Raw genomic sequence first — 20,551 nt, 5'->3', positions numbered from 1 at the left:
GAAATGGGGGAATCACATGTGGTAGATGGTTGGAAAATACTGGAAGGTTTGAGTAGTCCCTTGTGAACCCACTATGATTGAATAGATGAAATCTATAGAGTGAGCCTCCACACTGTCCAGAAAGGCTAGTTATCTAGGCATGGTGGTACACACCTATAATACAAGCGACTCTGGAGGCTGAGGCAGGAGGATCACAAGTTTTAGGCCAGCTTCAGCAAGACTCTGTCTTAAAAATAAGACAGGGGCTATAGTTCAGTGGTAAAGCTCTCCCAGGTTCAATCCCTACAAAAACACCAAAAAGCCTAGTTTATGTATGCTTGTGAGCAACAGAAGATAATATAGATGTGAAATCACTACTAATCTTTTTAATAATTTTAATTCCATAAACATTCAGTTAGTGATATTCCTTTGTAAAAACAACCTTTGTATATAAATTATTCTCTTCCTTATCATTTATCTACCTTCTGATTAAGGGGAAAACATGCAGAGAAAACAGTTGAGTGAAAAATAATAAGGTCGTTTGTTTTTATCTTCTCTAGCACTGATTTCTCAACCTTTTTATTATCCAATATGTAAACTTTAGGCTATCAGTTTTCCTTTAAATATCACTTTAGCTGCACCACACCAATTATTTTAATATATAACACAGTTTCATTTTTGTTTAGTAAAATACATTTTCCTACTTTCCATTTTGAGCTCTTTCTTAACCTATAGTGTGTTTAAAATTTCCAAATGTTTAGAATTTTTAAGGTAAATTTTTGGTAACAAAATTGATTTCTAAATTAAATTAGCAATTTTTGGAGGCTTATTTGTAGCTAGTACTTGATCTTTTCTTAAAAATGTTCTATCTATGCTCAAAAATAATGTATTTTCTGATTGGTGAAGGAGTCCATATTTGTTTGTTGAATTAGGTTTGTTAATTGTGATGTTAAAATCTTCTATATGTTTACTACTTTTTTGTCTGCTTCATCTACCAGTTACTAAGAGAGATGTATATATATATATATATATATTTTTTTTTTTACAATGTTGGTAAGTTTTGTCAATTTCTTGTAATTCTGTCAAATTTTGCTTTATACGTTTTGAGAGTTTGCTATTAACTTTTAGAAATATTACGTCTTTCTAGTGAATTGTTCCTTTACATAATGAACCCATTATTTATATATTTTAATTAGCCCTTTATAGTTATACATAGGAGTTGGGCTCATTTTGACAACTCATCCATGCATGGAAATTGATTTCAGATCATGATCTCCCCCTTTTCCCTCCTTCCCTCCATCTCCTCCTGTATTCTCCTTCCTGTACTCTACTAGACTTCCTTTCATTTTTAACAATGCCTTTTGCCCTGAAATCTGATATTAATATTGATACTCTACTTTTTTATGTGGTTAGTGGTTGTTTGATATATCTTTTTTTTTGTTTTGTGTGATTTTGTTTTAGATGTGTCTCATGAAAGTTGCAGGAAGCTGGATTTTATTATATGTTTTAAAAATGGCTATTAAGGTTTAATTTGCAGGCAGTGAAATTCACCCTTTCAGTGTGTACTACTCAAATGCCTCATGTCCTTTTGTAGTCGAACTTACCCACAATTCTTAGCCCCTGGAAGTCACTGACCTTTTTTTCTCCTGTGTTCCTATAGTTTTGGTTTTTTTCCAAATTTTTTATAAACACAGTAATATGATATTAAGCCTTCTAAGTCTGGCTTCTTCTCATTAATATAATCCATTAGAGATTCATCATGTTGAGTGTATCAATAGCTTGTTCCTATTTATTGCTGAAGAGTAGTACCTAAATTTGGTTATCTATTCATCAAAGAATACTTTGTTTCCACTGTTGGGGAATTATGAATGAAGGCACAGATGTCCCTCAAATTTAATTATAGTACAATACACATAACAAAATTGACTATCTTAACCATTTAAATTTTTTTTTGTAGTTGTAGATGGACACAATGCCTTTATTTTATTTGTTAATTTTTATGTGATGCTGAGTATAGAACCCAGTGCCTTCCGCATACTAGGCAAGCGCTCTGCTGCTGAGCTACACAGCCCCAGCCCTTAACCATTTTAGTGTATATAGTTCAGTGACACTAAGTACATTCATATTGTTGTGCAACCATCTCTACTATCCATCTCCAGAACTTTTCATTTTGCAAAACTGAATTCTATCCATCAAACAGTAGGTCCCCATTCTTCCCTCCCAGCCCTGGAAACCACCACTTTACTTTGGTCCCTATGATTTCGACTACTCTAAGTACCTTATTAAGTGGAATCATGCAGTATTTGTCTTTTTGTAACTAATTTATTTCATTTTTCACAATGTCCTTAAGGTTCATTTATGTTGTAGCATGTGTCAGAGTTTTATTTCTTTTTGTGGCTGTCTAACATTCTATTGTAGTTTTATACCACACTTTGCTTATACTTTCACTCATCAGTGGAGACGGAGTGCTTCCACATTTTAGCTATGGTGAATAATGCTGCTATGAACATGGGTATACCTGTATCCCTGTAGACCCAGCTTTCAATTTTTGTGGGGTTTTATCCAGAAGTATGATTTTATTGTATATAAATTATATCCATATGGTAATTCTGTTTTTAATTTTCCTCCCAGTACTGGGGATTGAATCCAGGGATGCTCTACCTTTGAGCCATATCTCTGGCCTTTTGTATTTTTTAAATTTGAGACAGGGTCTCACTAGATAGCCCCGGCTGGCCTTGAACTTGTGTTTCACCTGCCTCAGTCTTCCAAGTCTCTGGAATTCCAGGTGTGCACCGCTACATCTAACTAGTCTTTAAAATTTTAGGAAGCCATCATACTGTTTTCCGAGTGGCTGTGCCATTTTACACTCCCACCAAGAGTGCAGAGTGTTCTGATTTCTCTGCATCCTTGCTAATGTTTATTTTTTGTTCCCATCCTTATCGGTGGGAAGTGGCATTCATGAATAGGGTTTGTCTATAGACATATGCTTTAATTTCTCTGGGTAAATATCTAGTAATGGGATTGTGTTTTTCCATCTCTCTTTATCCTTCTGTATTGCTTTTTGGGTGGTTTACTTAGGTCATACGCTGTACTCATGGTGGCTCGTGAGAACCAATTGTGTGCATCTCTTCCCAACTCCACATTCAGTAACATCATGTTGGTAACACCATGGAAATCAGCAAGTGCTATAAACTGGGGTTTTGCTTTCCCCGGAGAGTTGGTTTGTCACCACTTTACTAAGTAGTAAGTGGATCTAAGTAGATCTGTCTTCTAGTTCACTAATTCTCTCTTCACTCTGCCTAATTTACAGATGATGTTTATTCTGTCAATTGAAGTTTCACTTTATTTTATTGACTATGCTTTTAATCTTAGAAGGTAAATCTGGCTATTTTTCTTTTCAATTACTTTTTCTTGTCATGTTCTTTTATTAAGTTTCAATTTTTTATGACCATAATCTAAAATATATTTGTTTTAAAAGTTCTATATAAAAATTTTATTATCTGAACTTTTTGGAGCTCAGTCATGTAAATTTTGGATCTGCTGACTCTTGTTTATAGTGGATTGTTTCCTGTTGTTACAGATGGCTCAGTCCAGGGAGCCTGCCTGGATCCCTACTGGTTGGATTCGACAGGAGGTCCACATAAGAGATAGACAAAAGATGTAAAAATGAATAATGAACTTTATGCTTTATACTTCAGTTTTATCAAACCAGGGAGAAGCAGCTAGATTGCTTCTCTCTGCCCATCTCACAGAGACAATTACAATTTATAGAAACAAAAGCTAGGTGAAATGCATAATGTAGAGCTCTTTAGCTTATGTTAGACCGGCTTGAGTGGGCACTCTCTGTGCCTATCTTCTTTGGCACCTGTGAGGGTGAGGGGTAGAAGCCTTTCCGCTTCCTTTCTTAGTAGGAGGAATGTGTTGACATTCAGTCTGTTTCACTATGCTTCATAATTTTGGATTGTGAGCTCATCTTTTGAAGATGTTAATTTGTCTGAGTTACTGAATCTTATAAGAAGTTTAAGTTGGAATCTTACAACTATATGAAAGCTTTCCTACCAGTGTCAATTTTCAGGGGAGACTTTTCTCCCCTTTCATCCAGAGACCAGATCAAGAAAACAGACATCCACTCTGCTTCTCAGAGTGGGTTTTTTTTTTCTTGTCAAGTTTTTTTTTTATAAATGTTTTTGTAGTTATAGTTGGAAAGGGTGCCTTTATTTTATTTGTTTATTTTTATGTGGTGCTGAGGATCAAACCTAGTGCCTCACACATGCTAGGCAAGCGCTCTGCCACTGAGCTACAACCCCAGACTTTCTTGTCAACTTTTGCATATTTCAAGGTCTCAGCTTTACAATGGGGTCTTGGATCCATCTCCTCGCCTCATGCAAGTCCTGGACTCACTTCCACTTCAGTGGAGCTGTTGAAACCCCAGCCTCTTGGTTGGAAAGGTTGCCACTTTCACTCTAGTACTCAGTCAGAACACTTGCCAGTTCTATTTTTTAATTTTCTCTCTTCTCCTTTCTTCCCTCCTCCTTTCCATCTCTTTAATTCCTTCTATTTTTTTGTAAGCTTCTCCATCAATTCAGTATGATATTTGTCCATTCTACTAGCATAGTTTTCAGATTTTTCTCATCTGCTATATTACTGGAAATGGAAGTTCCAACCATAGAATATCTTTTTTTTTCTTATTCTAGGCTTTTAAGGTTGAAAAAATTAACAGTGGGTCCTAGGCTATGAGAAAGAAGGTAGTATTTGTTGGCAAAAAAAAAAAAAAAAAAAAAAAAAAAAAAATCAAGGCTATGGTGATGTTTTGGGAATCATCCTTAGAGGGTGATTTAGTTTAATTCTTTTTGGTCAGTAAAACTCAACAATATTTGTCCCCAAACAGTTAACTTTGCTCCCTGACTTCTGGGAGTCTGCCAAATTTGGCTTTAACTCTTTCAGAGAGTTTTCTCTAAACAAAAGTATTTGTAATTCCATATGTTGGACAACCTTATGCTGTCCAGATTTAGTTCATGAAGTGAAACTTCATAGGTGGTCAGGGCTAACCGGGCTTAGATCACCCACCTCAACTCCTCATTTACATATGAGAACTAGGCTCCATGGGATGATGGGATCAGCCCAGACACACAGAATAGTGGAAGGAGCTTCATCATCCAAGTAAGCTCCTTCTCTACCTCTTCCTTTAAGATGTTTTATTAGAAAGTATCCAAACCTGTGTGGTATGGAGTATCTGAGTACCAAACAGTACATAATATATGGGAGAAGTCAAATAGAAAAGAACTAAAATTTGTGGAGTGCCACCATGTGCCAGGCAGTTCCTAGGCACTCAGATGTCCTAGGGAGCTCTGATGTCCATGCCCTGGGGTGCCATACAGAGCACTGTACAAAAGGTACTCTCCACCCCAAATACCTATGGTCTAGTCTAGCAGAAGTTAGGTCAAGATAACCACAGACCTAGAGCTTTCACTCAGAAGTCCTGGAACAGGCATAACTGAAGCATAATTTTTTTCTGAAACTTTGCTTGCAGGGACCTTGACCTCTGACCCCTACATTTTTGCCAACTCCTGGGCTCTGAGCAGTGGGGAACAGCGATGCGAACGAGCATCTCCTCCCAGCAGTCCTTGCAACATCTCCTCTGGGGAAATGCAGAAGGTGGGTATAGCTTGGCTTGGATGTGGCCTGGATGATGTATGACTCCTGGAATTGAGAGGCAGCAAGACTTGGGTTCATGCCCTCCCTCTGGGGGAGGAATGGATTTACCTATACGTGCTGCTGGTTTGGCTGTTCAATGTGGGACTCCTACACTGAAAACTAACTATGGCTAGAGTTTAGTCAAATCTGATTCTAATACTTTCCTGGCCGGGAACTCTACAAATGGTTCTGGGCTAATGATTAGGTTATAATGAATATCTCAGTATACTTAAAATATGCTGCTATCACAAAATGTCTGAAACTAGGTAACTGAAATTTATTTATTATAGTTCTGGATGCCAGGAAGTCCCAGATCAAGGTGCTGGTATTCAGTGTCTGGTGAGGGCAGTCCTGCTCTGCCTCTCTATAAAAAAAGAGCAAAAAAGGTGTTGCTCAAGTTATTCCACTGGTGGGTCCTAGTGTTTCTCTTCAGGAGTTGGGCTCCACAGGTTCAGGTTCTTAAGTTTGCTTAAGTTCTAAAACTCTTTACTGTGTTTCTGTAGATTGGGAAGACAGTATATAATCAAGAAATATTGAATGAGTTGGATGAATATAAATTAGGGGGGTGTTATTGAAGGATTTAATGACCTCCCAGTAATAATACAGAATCCTTCACTTGTAGAAATCTGATTCACCCACATGTACACATAAGTAGAGAAGGTCAACCCTCTCCTATTCCAGAAACAAAGTAATCCTCCCCCCGCCCCTTAGCATGAGAAAGCCTCATTATTAGTTGGTTACTCATCCTATGGATCTTCTTTATTTTCCTGAAACATTTTGAACTTCTGAACCAAGGAGTTATATTTATCAGGTCCAGGAAAATATCCTGGGTTGATGCTAAATCCAGCCACCTAAATTGTTAATACAGACAATTCCCAACTTGTAAACAAACACATTCCTGAAGACTTTTTTTTTTTTCTTCTTGGGTGATTCAGTGCTAGTCCTCCAGCTAGTCTCTGAAAGTCTATATCCCTTGGAACATAGCCCAGAACAAGGCAAACTGAGATGAGGGTGCTGTCCTGTGCAAGCAGGGAGTTTCCTCTTTTTCCAGTTTGAAAAGTCTGAAGCTTGACCTTGACAGGTCCTTGAGTTTCTCTCACCCCTGGGCTTGGCATTGTGCTAAGGGTTGGGTTTGGATCAGGCCATTTACTGACTTTGTAACTCTAGGAGAGACACATGCCTTCTGCACACCTGTTTCTACCTATGTAAAACAGGCTAGGAATTGTTCCTGCCAGGGTCATTGAGAGGAGTAAGAGAAAAGTCATTGTGTTGAATGGTTTCAGGTTGTTCAGCGGGGCTCATTGTTTGTTGCTATTATTATTGTTATTATTAGGTGACTCCTAATGTCCTCCAGTAGTCCCATGTGTCATACTGGGGTGCCCAACCTTTCAGAGTGGGAATGGGGAGAGCAGATAGCACACATTGTACTTTAGGTATAAGCTGCACAATTCATTCTTTTTTTCCTCTCCTCCTTCCAATTATAACCAGTTTCCTTTTAGGTAGCTGAGCCTAGCTTGAGGTCAGAAGGAACACAAGGTGTCTAACATCTGCACATGCAGGTGGGCAGGTGACAGAAACCCACCTTTCCTCTAGAATTTCTTATTTACCTAGATGAATTCAGACTGAGTGTACTCCAGATGTCACGTGCAGCAAGGAGGACAAGGCCTTTTTAATAATTTCTTTCTCTCTTTATTTCTAAATTTACAGTTCTGTTGTTGGCTGGTGGGTCTTTCTTTCCTGCCCTGTTCTCTAGGTAGAGGTGAGATTAGCAGGACTTTGAGAGCTTTATTAGATTTTGCAAACACAGGCTAGCTCAGGGTAAGTACTTGACAGATGCTCCTCACCCTCCTGAGTACAAAGGGATAATCTCATTTATCCACATGAACTGGGAGGCGAAGAAGACAGGATTCTCAAGCAGAGAACCTGATACCCAGTAGGTCAGGTGGAGGAGGGAGACAAAGGGGAGGGAAAAATCTAAGAGGAGCCTTGTTTGCCTCTAGGGGCATCTTTCTTTCTTTCTTTTTTTAATTGCTACTAGGGGCATCTTTCTGAGCTGCAGCTGTGTCTTGCTACTCGCTTTGTCTCCTGGGTGCATTAAAATCCTAACTAACCAGTGTCCTGGGAGCAGCTTAAGAAATTGGGTACCTGGTTCTCAGAATTGGGCTGAGGCTCTAAATACACCTAACCTCCCAGAGGCACAAATCAACTCCTTCAAGCTCAGAACTCAGTGGTTTCGAGTTGTTTATCTGAGAGGCCTGCTTTGTCCTCGGCCAATCAGACTGTGTTTGCCCACAGCTGGGGCTCCCTCATTGGCTGGGAAGCACAATGATTTATCTCCTGGGAGGTGATTAATGTGGTTTTTTGAATTTTTCACAGTCTGCTTACTCCCACTGGGTCCCCAGGTTCAGAAGTCAGGTCTGGAAAATGGGGCCACCTTTACCAGTGTTTGCCACTGTGGTTCCACAGGCCACTTGGAGTGAAGGAGTGTTCTGTGAGGGAAGCAACACTGACCTCAGAACTTCTTTGATAGCCACCCAAATCTATTCCCCCACTTTTCTGGTGCTCTCCTTCTTTCCAAGTCCTAGCAGTAATCAGCTCATTCTGAGAGCCAGGTCATATTGCTTACACCTAGGGGATGAATGTTTCCTTGTTATGCCAACAAAACCCAATGCTTCTCTCTACTGGGACTGATAATGGGTTGTTTGATTGCATGCAAATTTGCAGGGTTTTTTTCTTCAAACTGAGGGCAGGACTGCTGAAGTCTGGAGCCTCAAGCCATAATGCTCAAATAATTGTTGTTAATTTGCAGATAATTCTACTGTGCAAGGCATATTGTAGAAAGAAACTTAAGTAGATTTCTTTTCTTTTTTTTTTTTAAATTCAAAAAGAGCTGTACCTCATAAAGAAATGATGGCTTTGTTTCACAGTCCTGTGTGCAATATGAAGCCCAAGGTATAGGGGCTGGGCTTGGGCTGCAGTGAACCTGTATAGTGCTCCTGATATTTAGAAAAGGAGACTCCTCCCTCAAGACACTTTATCACCATTTGGTGGGAAACTGCCTTAGTGAACATTACAATTGTACATATCACGTATAGATAATGGATGGTGTCTACCATGTAAATGATAGTCCCTTGGTGTGTTGCCAGGGTGCACTATGTGGCCCGCAGTACTGGCCTTAGATCACCTCCTTCAGAGTGGCAAGACTGTCTCCTGCCTTTGCGGTTGCCATCAGAATGTAAAGGCAATATCTTGCCTTTGGCTCCAGGAGTTTTCTCCATGCACTTTGTGGGAGAATCATCCATCAAACACACCAAACTCAGACGGGTATCTGGAGTGGAAGAAATTTCTTTTCATCAATGTTAGGAATTTGGGGTTCATAAAAACTCATAGTTGGATGAAATTCTAGAAGACACCTAATTCAACCTTTGACTACTGTATGAATGCTTTTGGTAAGCCGTGCCCAGATAGACAAGATATGCTGTGACCTTGATTTTAAGAGTCAAGTCCTTGAAACACCCTTGCTGGGATCTTTGCAGTCATCTTGCAGAGCTCAGCCCAAGGTGGTCCTCCTTGGCTCTCTGATAAATCCCTCCTTCCATTTTACAACCATTTGTAACTTATCTGTGTGTCCCCAAATACTGGAGGAACAAGGTTGTTTTTTTAGATTGGTTTCTCCAGGTCTGATGTGGGAACTTGCATCCAAATGTACTCCCATCAGTTACCTAGCAGCCCCAGATTTCCTAGTTCCCTCTGATCTCTGAGTTTGGTGCATATTAAGTAAACACCATCCTTATTTTCTTCTTCTATTTGTCTTTACAGTTGTAACCTCTCTTATTCTTCAGAACTCTTGCCTGCTCTGAGACAGCATGCTGCTTACCTGTTATTCCTCTTTCTCCAGGAAATCACCTGTCCAGTGAGCTAACATTTGTAACACTGGTGTTGACTTTGGATAATCATAACATAGCCCAAAGAGGAACAGAAAATATCCATTGTGTTGGAAACAAAGCAATTCACTCTTCATGTCCTCATTAAGTGATATTTATTTGCAAAGGATATACCAGATCTTTTTTCTTTTTCTTTTTCTGATAGGGGGGATAAAACCCTGGGCTTTGCATATGCTAGGTAAGCACTCTATTACAGAGCTATATCCCCAGCCTGGACCCAACATTTTCTACCATTTCTGCTCAGAGTGGAGCTGAAAGGGTAATTTGCAGGCAGAAGGAAGGAATTTCAGTACAGGGAACTTGGCTGGGGTGCTAAATGCACAGGCAGAGCTGGCGACTGTCTGTCCTGGTCCACTCCTGGCATCTCTGCCTCTTGCATTCACTTCACTGGATGGTTTACAACTGGAATAGACTTCTCTTGGCTATTGGGAAGAATTTTGTTACATTTCTATTCTCCGTAGAATAGTTGGTATTCAGACAATTGTGAGGGGAAAGAGTCTGGCTCCTGGAATTCAGCCAATCTCCAGGAAAGCCTTTGGAACCCAGGATCCCAGAGGAGATCTCTGTCAGATGACAACACCTTGACCTGGTTTTATAACAGGTGCCCACCCACTATGCCCCAGTGATAATCAATCCAGTATTGAGGTTTAATCACAAACACTCATATATCTTTTGCAGAGTGACAACGGTTCTCTCAAGTCTTTCTTGAGTCATTGTCAGGCTAAGAAGTTAGGACTTATTTCATGTATTTTTCCAAGGTCCAAGAATCCAGGGTGCATTCCCTGGGTTCGTCTAATACTCTGTGTGTCCTTGTGTAAGTCACTTTCTTGCTCTGCATCTCAGTCTTCCCTCTCTAAGGGAAACATGGCTCTACTGACCATCCAAATGAGGAAGTACCCTTCTTCTTTAGAATCGATCCACTCACCGGAGTGCAGTGTGGGAGAAGGCTGTGATAGAACAGTGGTGGCCTCAGCCTTATGGTGGAGATCAGTGACCACCATGGAGTCTCACAGGTTTCCCTTCATTCAGCCAGAACTTAGCCTTTTAACTTTTAAGAAGGGTTGGATAAAGTCCCAGTATCCAAGCTTTCAGTTAAAATGCCTCCCTTAACAATCTCAAAATCCTGTGATAGAATTCCATTGGCTTTCCATATCTGTATGTCCACATCCTTAGATTCAACCAACTGTAGAAAAAATTGCATCTGTACTGAACATGCACCCTTTTTCTTCTTATTAGCCCCTAAACAATATAGTATAACTACCATTTACATAGCATTTACATCGTATTAGATACTATACATCTTTTAGATATGGTTTGAAATAAATGGGAAATATGTATAGGTTAAATACATTCTATGAAAACACTATGCCATTTTTTTGGGGGGGGGGTGTACCAGGGATGGAACTCAGGGGCACTCAGCCACTGAGCCACATCCCCAGCTCTATTTCGTATTTTATTTCGAGACAGAGTCTCACTGAGTTCGTTAGCACCTCACTTTTGATGAGGCTGGCTTTGAACTCCCAATCCTCCTGCCTCAGTTTCCTGAGCTGCTGGGATTATAGGCATGCGCTACTGTGCCCCCCACATTATGCCATTTTATACAAGAGACTTGAGCATGTATGCATTTTGGTATCTGATGAAGATTGTAGGATCAATCCTATAGATATTGACTATATTTCTTTGGTGGCTTCCTTTGCCTTCTCCGTCTCCCTAGTGAAGACCAGAATGGGCAAAAAAAAATGGGAAGGTGCCCATTAGTACCATACACAACTTATTGAGGTGTTTTGTATGGTTTGGGTAATTCTAAAAATGTGCAAGGCAGATCAAAGAAAAAAACACATAAAAGAAATTAAGCATGAAAAAGAATGACACAAATGCCATGGTAGGTCAGTAAATTTGCCAAACAAATGATTAGTGATATGGCAGCTCAGGGGAATCAGCTCCTATCATAGAGTTGATTATTTTTCCTTGCTGGAAAAAAGGATGGTAGTCTGGTTCTCATTGGTCTGTTTTCCATCCCCAGAGCTTGGGAAGACCCCAAACTGGGAAGTGGAGAATAGTGCCTGGTCATTCTCTGTCCAGCCTGCTGAGCCCCATCCTGATCCCCAAGAACCATCTGATGCCTCCTGGCAGGCCAGACAGAGGGTGAGGAGGGACCTTCTGAGGGCTCCAAAGCTATCTATGCTGTGACATATCTAGTCACTCCACCTTTCGTGAGCATAATACCCCAACTGTTTTAGAGACAAGAACCACCAACTCCACAAAATCCATCCATCTGTTGGAAATCTGTCTCACAATTTCATGGTCAGAATCTTGACCGTGAGTCAGAATCTTGGAATGTGGGTGGGAATCTTAGGCCTGCCAAAAGTTATAAATAGAACTGGCAACCCTCTCCCATCCACCCTTGCAGGCCAGCCAGTGAGAAACTTGCCTCTGCCCAGAGTGAATTCTTGAACCCACTACTTTGGACCAGTGCAGGTTCTAGGCGCCTCCACACCTCCCCCAGGGGCAGCCACAGGGCACCCCCACCAGAGCTGGAAAGATCATGGCCCACTGAACAATCTTGCACTTTATATATTAGACTCCTCCTTTCTTTGTTCACTTCAGTCCTAGGAATGCCCTCCCTCCTTTCTCCTTCGTCAGCTGTTTGGGAACAAACACAATAGCTAAGCTTCAAATCTCTGGCTTTTGCTTTTTCTCCTCCCCTGCCTGCCTGCCACTGGGGATCTGTGCTTGTTTTTTTTCTCCCCAGCCCTTGAACCAGCCCAGCATCTCCAGGGAAGAGGCCTGGTCTTTTTGATGAACTGAAAATGTAATTATGATGGACCACAATTGGGTCTGCACACCCACCCAGGCAGGGTGAGGTCATAGATTGATGGAGCTGGGGCTTCAGCTCTCTCCCAGTTTCTGGCACCACCGACAGGAGATGAAACAAGACAGAAGTGGCTGGTGCCGGGCATTGGAGCCAGGGAGATGCTGGAAGTGCAAATTAGCTGACCCTTATTTTATGTCCCTGCCAGAATGGTTTAGCAGAGAGCTAAAGAGAAGCCACTATAGACAGCAGGCAAATGGTAATAGTTGTTATAAGTCCTTGATTGTTTTCCTGGTGTAATCTCATTTAGTTTTATTTTGAAGCACCATCTAAGGTAGGCATTGCTATCTTTATGTGTTAGGAGCAGGTTCAGATGTGAGTGACAAGACACCTTAAAGTAACAACAGTTTGCATAGTCTAGAAGTTTATTTTTCTTTCATGTAAAGAAGTCCAGGGTAGATGTTCAGGGCCAGTCCTGGATCCTATGGTGTTGGGATACAACGTTCTTTCATCATTTTTCTGTTGTCCTCAATCAGCATGGGGCGTCTGCTGCATGGTCCAAGATGCCAGCTCAAGCTTGAGGCATCACAGTCACATCCAAGCAGTGAGACAAGAAGGGTCAAGAAATAAGCAGTTCCTTCTTGTGAGGACAATCTTGGAAGTTGCTCAGGGTCCTTCTGCTTATATCTGATTGGGTAAAACTTAGTTCTATGGCTATTCCCAGCTGAATGTGGGCTGAGAAATGGAATCTTTATTCTCAGTGATTATGTGCCCAAGGTAAAAGCTAAAAATTGAGGTTCCTATGGCTAAGAAAGAAAGGAAGAAGAGCTACTGGGCAACTTTCAATCTCTTCCACCTTCGCTGTCTTGCATAGGTGAGGAGATGGAGGTGTGGAGGGGTGAGATGATTTTCTTAAAGTCATACACTTTGGAATGATGGAGTTGGGACTCCAATCCAATTGTTTTTCTAGGACAGTTATACTCACTGTGCTGCACTGCCTTCTAATTCGATTGTTAGGAAACAAGACATATATATATTATGCAAGCCATTGTTATTTTTAGGTTTCTTGTTATTTACAGCTGAACCTGCTCCTAACACACAAAGATAGCAATACCTACGTTAGATGGTGCTTAAAATAAAATTAAATGAGATTACACCAGGAAGGCAATCAAGTACTTGTAACAAGGGGCTGGGGTTATGGCTCAGTGGTAGAGCACTCACCTCATACATGCGAGGCCCTGGGTTCGGTCCTCAGCACCACATAAAAATAAATAAAGAACTAAAATAAAGTTATTGTGTACAACTACAAAAATACTTTTTTTTTAAAAAGTACTTATAACAACTATTACCATTTGCCTCCCGTCTATAGTGGCTTTTCTTCAGCTCTCTGATATATATATATATATCTCGTGGAAAACCATGTATGGTCATCCCCTGATTTCTTCAGGAGATTGGTTCCAGGACTTCGGTGGCTACCCAAGATACTCAGATACTAAAGATACCTCAGATACTGAGATCTCTTGTATAAAACGGCATACTATTTGATTATAACCTATGCACATTCTCCCACATACTTCAAATCAACTCTAGATTACTTATAATACTTAATACAATGTAAGTGGTATATAAATAGTTGTTACATTGTATTGTTTAGGAAATAATGACAAGGAAAAAAAATCTGTACATGTTCAGTGCAAATGCAACCCCTCTCCCTGGTATTTTCAACCTCAGTGGGTTGAATCTATGAATGAAACCCTCAGATAATGACAGACTGACTGTAATTTGGGGTTTGGTAACAAGTGACTGGGCTGTGGTGTGAAGCCAGGGTTTGAGCCTTGCCTTCAAAAGTGCAATGGTTCTCAAGCTGTTTAGTCTCAGGACCTCTTTATATTCTTAAATATTATTGAGGATTCCAAAGAGACTTTGTTTATTTGGGTTAAATCTCTTGCTACTTACCATATTAGATATTAAAATTGGGAAATTTAAAACACATTTATTAAGTCATTTAAAAATAATAAACCCATTATATTTAGCATAAATATTTAATAAAAATAAATTCCAGAACAAAACATTTTAGGGAGTGTTTTATAGATTTGCAAGTCTCTTTAAAATCTTATTGAAGAGAAATTAGCCAGATTCTCATATCTGCTTCTGCATTTAACCTGTTATGATATCATACATCACATAGCCTGAAAAACTCCACTGAACCCCCATGAAAGAAAGAGAGCACAAACAGCAAATGGCATCCTTAGGAGAATAATATGTACCTTGTAGACTCCTGGAGGACCTCAGAAGTCCTGGAGGACCTCCTAGGGGTGTGCATTTGGAGAAGAATTGACCTAGTATATTCTTTACTTTTTCCTTGCTTCAGTTTCTATATCTGGAAGATTGGATTAACCTAGTCTTTGTGGGGTTTTCCCCTCACCCCAATACTGAGGATTGAACACAGGGGTGCTTTCACACTGAGAAATCCCCAATCCTTTAAAAAATTTTTTTATATTTTGAGACAGGTCCTGGGTAAATTGCTGAGGCTGTCCTCAAACTTGCGATCTTCCTGCCTCAGCCTTCTGAGTAGCTGGGATTACATGTGTGCACCCTCATGCCTGGCCACCTAGTCTTTGTCTGAGGAGATTTATGTTCTTTCAAGGTGTCTGCATGTCTCTGAATGCAGTTTATGAGGGAGTCTCTGAAACAACTTTCTTTAAATGGGCTACAAGAGTTTCCAGCTATGGACGGGAGGCCAGATTTATTTGTGTCAGCTTTCTCTTAATGCAGAGAGATGGGAAGAGAAGCTGCGGACGGTCTTCAGGCTGGGAATTTTCTCAGTCAGCAGACTCCTGTGGCTGGGTGGGTCCTGAGAAACCAGAAATGACTGGTCCAGGCCTCCAGCTTGCCTCCTGTGGGTCTGCTCCCTCAATGCCACTGATGTGCTTGAGCCCAAATCCCTACAGGAAAGGAAGGAACATGGAGACATTCCTAGGTGTTTTAATCAGCTTCCCAATACTGTAAAAAATTACCCAAGATAACTTAATAAGAGAAAAGCTTTATTTTGGCTCATGGTGGCAGAGGAGACCTGTTCACCTCATGTCAGCTAGGAAGCAGAGAGAGAGAGAGAGGAAGGGCCCAAATCCACTATAACCTGATTCCTCCTACTAGGCTCCCCCTGCAGCACCCCAGGCTGTAGACCAGGCCTTCGACTCATAGGCCAAACCACAACTGTAAGTTGGGGATGACCTGGGCAAAGTGAACACAAGCTGCTCACCACATCCTAAAGTGGACAGAGAAACCTGGACAAATGACAAAGGTGCCTGCAAATCCTTTACTCGGGGAATAACACACGGAAAGGTCCGAATGCTGGGCCCTGGCAGAGGATATCAACTCCTTCAAGGAGAGCTCCATTCGGTTTGGAATCTAGTGGGGGCAATAAGAACCTCCTGAGAGAAGTTGAGGCACTAACCTCAGGCAGTCTGGCAACCCTGGGCTGCAGTCTCAGGGTTTCACTATAATTACTGTTTCTCCCCCTGCCATAGCAGATGCTTTACCTGGGATGCCCTCTCTCCTGCCATATACCTAGATGTTGTCCAGGTCTGTTCAGACTTTGCCTCCTTTTAGGAAGCCTCTCCAGCTGCAGGCTTATTCTAGCAGCGAATGGCTGAACCATTGGGAGGATGTTTCTAAACTGGGACCAAGTCTTCAGACTATGTGTAAATAGTCCCGTGGAAACACCTGGTTCAGATAGATTGAAAGCCCCTGAAGGACCTGAGAGTGAGACTTAGGGATGGATTCACTGTTGTTAAGCTCGATCCACTTCCTAATTGCCTGTTTTGTGCACGCTGGAGCTATAACTCTTCTCTTTGAAAAGCCTGCAGGGAAATGAAAGAGAGAGCCATAGAAATGGATAATTCCAGTATAAGAATGGAGGTACCCAGAGTGGGAGAGGGACCAAGTCTGACTTCATGGGGCTCCCTTGTTAGGCTTTATGAGGGCTGGGACTGAGTCTGTGTGCTTTCTATTTCATTCCTTTCATTCCATTTCATGCCTGGAACAGTGTGACCAATGGAACAGAACATCAGGATATGTTCAGGAAACCATGAGTGATGCATGGAGGTTGGGCTCAAGTTATGGCCTTGCTGCTTTCCTAATGAGTCAGAAATTTGCCCTTTAAGATGGAGTATGACATAGTTGTATTTGTATTTGTATTTTATTTTAATTTTTTAAATATTTATTTTTTAGTTTTAGGTGGACACAATATCTTTATTTTATTTTTATGTGGTGCTGAGGATCGAACCCAGTGCCCTGCACATGCCAGGCTAGCGCGCTACCGCTTGAGCCACATCCCCAGGCCGGATTTGTATTTTATATCCACTTGATATACTACTGGGGACCTGGAGGCCACACCAACAATGTTTGTGGAGTGAATGTTTTGGTCACCACTTACTTGCCAATGTCTTTGCCATGATTCTGAGAGTACAAATGTCAACTCCATCTCGGGTTTATTTATGGGACCTCTCTCAGGACCTGACCTGGCGTGGCAGAGCTACCTGTAATGGAACAGGGAAGCCTGAGAGTGGCAGAGGTAGCAAGCTTCACATATCACTGTAGTCCAGCCATGGAGGGAGGGCAGATTGGGTTGCAAGTGCTGGGCAGATATAAGGATGTCCTGCCTTCTCTCAGACTGTGGTCACTCTGGTAGACCAAGTTGAGGACAGGGCTGATGAATACTGGAGGGCAAGGTGCGAGGACAGATTTTTTCCTTTGGTTTCTGTTGAGAGAGAAGCTCTAGCTGAATTTCAAGTATGTAGAGTGGAAGCCAAAGAAATTGTTCTAAGAAGGGAGGTGGCTGTTTTTGCAGAAATCACTCCTGTCTTTCAAGCAAATATTCAGAAGTCACCTTTCATGCTAAGACTTTCTATAAACCATTTAATACCTCCAGGGAGCTCCCAGGAAATGTACTGGAGTACTGTTCCCATTTTCCCTTGGAGCTGGGAAAAGGCAGACCTGGGCCAGCTGGAGGTGGGCCAAACTGGTCTCTGCCTGGCCAGGGCTCTGGGGAGGGTGGATGCCTGGACTCCAGGGCTCTTCTGATTGACTGATACTGTGTCCTGCCCAGTGAGGACCTTTGATTTTGTGACCCTGTACCTTTAAGAGCTGACGGTGCAGTGCAGGGACTGCTCTGAGCCATTGTCCTATAGACCCAGAGATGGTCTATAGGACCATAGCTGCTCCTCTGCTCACCATCTTAGAAAAATCCTGGTGGTTTGCCCTTTTGATATTTTCCCTTCAGTTCTAAATTGTGGGTGGGGAAAGAGGTAGCAGCTGACCTTTTCTGGAACACCTTCACCTCCCCTCTGAGAGGTCTGTGACCTCATTCTTTGAGTGGCATTTTGATGGGACAGATTGTGTAGTGAAATGGGAAGAAATAGACCCAGGCCACATCCTCCCTCCCTGAACCTTAACTTGACAGTAAGGATGGAGCTTCTTACATCTTCCTGTTACAAAGAAGACAGGTTTCCTCCCCACTTCTTTGTCTTGGAGGAGTGTGAACCTCCCAAACAAACATGTAAAGCTGGGCATGGTGGTCCACATCTGTAACCCCAGTTGCTCTGGAGACGGAAGCGGGAGGATTGCAAATTTGAGGTCAGCCTCAGAAACAGCAACTTAGTGAGACCCTGTCTCAATTAAAATAAATATAAAGGGATGTAGGTCAGTGATAGAGTGCTTTACTAATATGCATGAAACCCTCTGTTCAATCCCCAGCACCCTTAAAAAACCAAACAACAAATCCCAGAAAAACTGCTCCTCTGCTCACCATGGACCAACCAAGACCCTCAGGAAGTGATAATTTAATTGTCATGGTGACCTTTCATCCTGGTATAGTCCAGGGAGATGGAGATGGGGGAAAAGGAACAAAGGTGTCCTGTTTTTCTGGGGACATGTTCACCATTCTGGACGATAAACCTAATGGAAGGAGAGACATATAAGGGAACTCTCTGGGCCAGAGATGAGTGATGATGATGACAATGACGATGATGATGACGACGATGATGATGATGATGATGATGATATGGGGTCATCACTTATTGGGATAAACAATTTCCATGCATGATTTCATTCAGTCTGCACTCCAGTCTTACTAGATAGGAACTATTTTCATTCTCCCCATTTTACAGAGAAGAGAGGTTGAATAGTGAGTCCAAGCTCACACAGCCAGCATGTAGAAGAGGCTGAGCCTAAATCAGGGCTCAGATGTAGAAGTCATACCAAGGCCAAGACAGCCTGTTTGCTGCTCTCTCTCTTTGCCTCCTGAGACCTAAGTGGCCCCAGGGCCCATGAGAGTAGTCTTTGCTCACTCAGTGCCTTCAACACCTGCCTGTGAGGTAGTGTGAATATTGCTATCATTCCCTTTCTACTCAAGGACACCCTTCTCCATGAGATGAACTATTAGCCTAAGTCCCCACTTCTAGTGAGTGATAGAGCTGGGCTTTTAGTTAATGCTTTTCATGGCCACTTGGGGGTATGGCCCTAGTAGGACCTCAGGAAGGTAGGACTGGGTCTGGGTGCTGCAGCACCACCCAGAGCAGTTGCTTGCTTTGACCCTTGAGACATCTGCTGTGAGTGTAGCCAGCAGCCTGCGCTGGTACCAGCTGCCTCTAAGGCCCACAGGGAACCAGCCATTCCCAGCTGGGCCTTGGATCTCTCTGCTGGGTGTAAGGCTGCATCTGCGACATGCTGTCCTGCTTGCCCCGTTCAGATGGTAGACTGGGCAGGCCAGGAAGCAGACAGGGTCCCAGCACAGGGCTGTTGTGGGAAGGACACTGATTTCTCTAGGAACATAGAACATCCCTAGTGAAAACAAGGTGGATCCTGAGGATGGTGAGCAGGCCAGATAAAATTTCTATTCCTCTGGGCTTTTCATGGTATCACAAAAGAGGGGGCCCACGAACAGATTCTTGGCTTTTGGCTCTTGATTCATGTAAGCTTGCTCTGACACTCCTTTGTACAGTTTAGGCAGATTGGAATTTCCTCTTTTCCAAACTGGTAATATCTTCCCTTTTTTTTTTTTTTTTTTTTTTTACCATTCCCTTTATGAACCCTGATTGGTCCCAGTTTACCCTTCAGAGTTTAGCCCTTTCATTTAGATGCCCTTGTACTTTTTCCTATTTAGCTGGAGATTGTAAGTCCTTTTACTAATGCTGGCTTGCAGTAGGAGATTATACATATATATGAGAGAAATTATGCATGAATAAAATTGTGGGGATCATTTATATTTTCCATATTGTATAGTGCCAAATCTAAGACAACATTGGTTCTAATGCACATCATTGTTCCATGTATCATTGAGAAAGAAAAAGCATTTAAAGCATGATATCCATTGTAAGATGCATCTCAACTTCAGAAACTGGGGAAAGGTGGCCATTTAGGATAATTAAATCAGACTGTAGAGATGTTTTAATGTGGGAGTGTTAATACCAAAGAATGTACAGAAGAAACGAATGGTGAACCCAAACCTACCTTGTACTGTTAGGTTGAAGGTATCCACAAAGGATATGGCATGGAATGTCTGGGAAATTTTATAGAATCCTATCATGTTGTGGCTGTTGGGAACCGGTCCTGTCTGTTCCCAGCAATCAGCCAGGGAATGTCTAAGAAAACGTATTCCTGAATTCCATCCCTGAACTACTGACTTCAAATCTCTGTCTGGGGGATGAGTCCCAGAAATCTCTACTTTATAAGACTCCTTGGGCCACCCAATCATTTATAGTAAAGAAGGTTAAGGTCAGGGAAGGGGAAAGGTAGACAGGTCAGTGCAGAGCAGATGCTGACCAGCATTATTGCCCTCTGAAGGCTATGTGGTCCACCTCCAGGCTCAGTGCTTTCCCTCTCTCTCCCCTATCCCTTCAAATAGGACATGACCTGTCACAGCAATTCAAGTACCTTAGACTCCATTTCAAGGTTCAGTCTAGGCTATACAGTTTACTTCATATAGCATGTGTCCTATGTCTTCCCTTTGATGGATGGACTGACTGACTTCCACCTGTCCATAAGCACCTGCTGGGTGCCAGGCACTCTCCCAGGTCCTGAGGGGGTGTCCTTGGTTTGCCCAGTGGGGCTGAGTCTCCTT

At 41.9% G+C, this 20,551-nt stretch overlaps 1 protein-coding gene across 1 annotated transcript in view; it reads left to right on the top strand.

Moving 5' to 3' along the window:
• Positions 1–20,551, top strand: part of Vwf (von Willebrand factor) — a 154,531-nt gene that overhangs the window by 10,715 nt on the left and 123,265 nt on the right. The window contains exon 6 of the mRNA XM_076854040.1: positions 5,510–5,634. Coding sequence (XP_076710155.1) covers positions 5,510–5,634 — 125 coding nt within the window. The remainder of the gene's footprint in view (positions 1–5,509; positions 5,635–20,551) is intronic.

This window comes from Callospermophilus lateralis, chromosome 4, assembly GCF_048772815.1.
Source record: "Callospermophilus lateralis isolate mCalLat2 chromosome 4, mCalLat2.hap1, whole genome shotgun sequence".
NCBI lineage: Eukaryota > Metazoa > Chordata > Mammalia > Rodentia > Sciuridae > Callospermophilus > Callospermophilus lateralis.
This window is presented reverse-complemented; position numbering and strand designations above follow the sequence as displayed.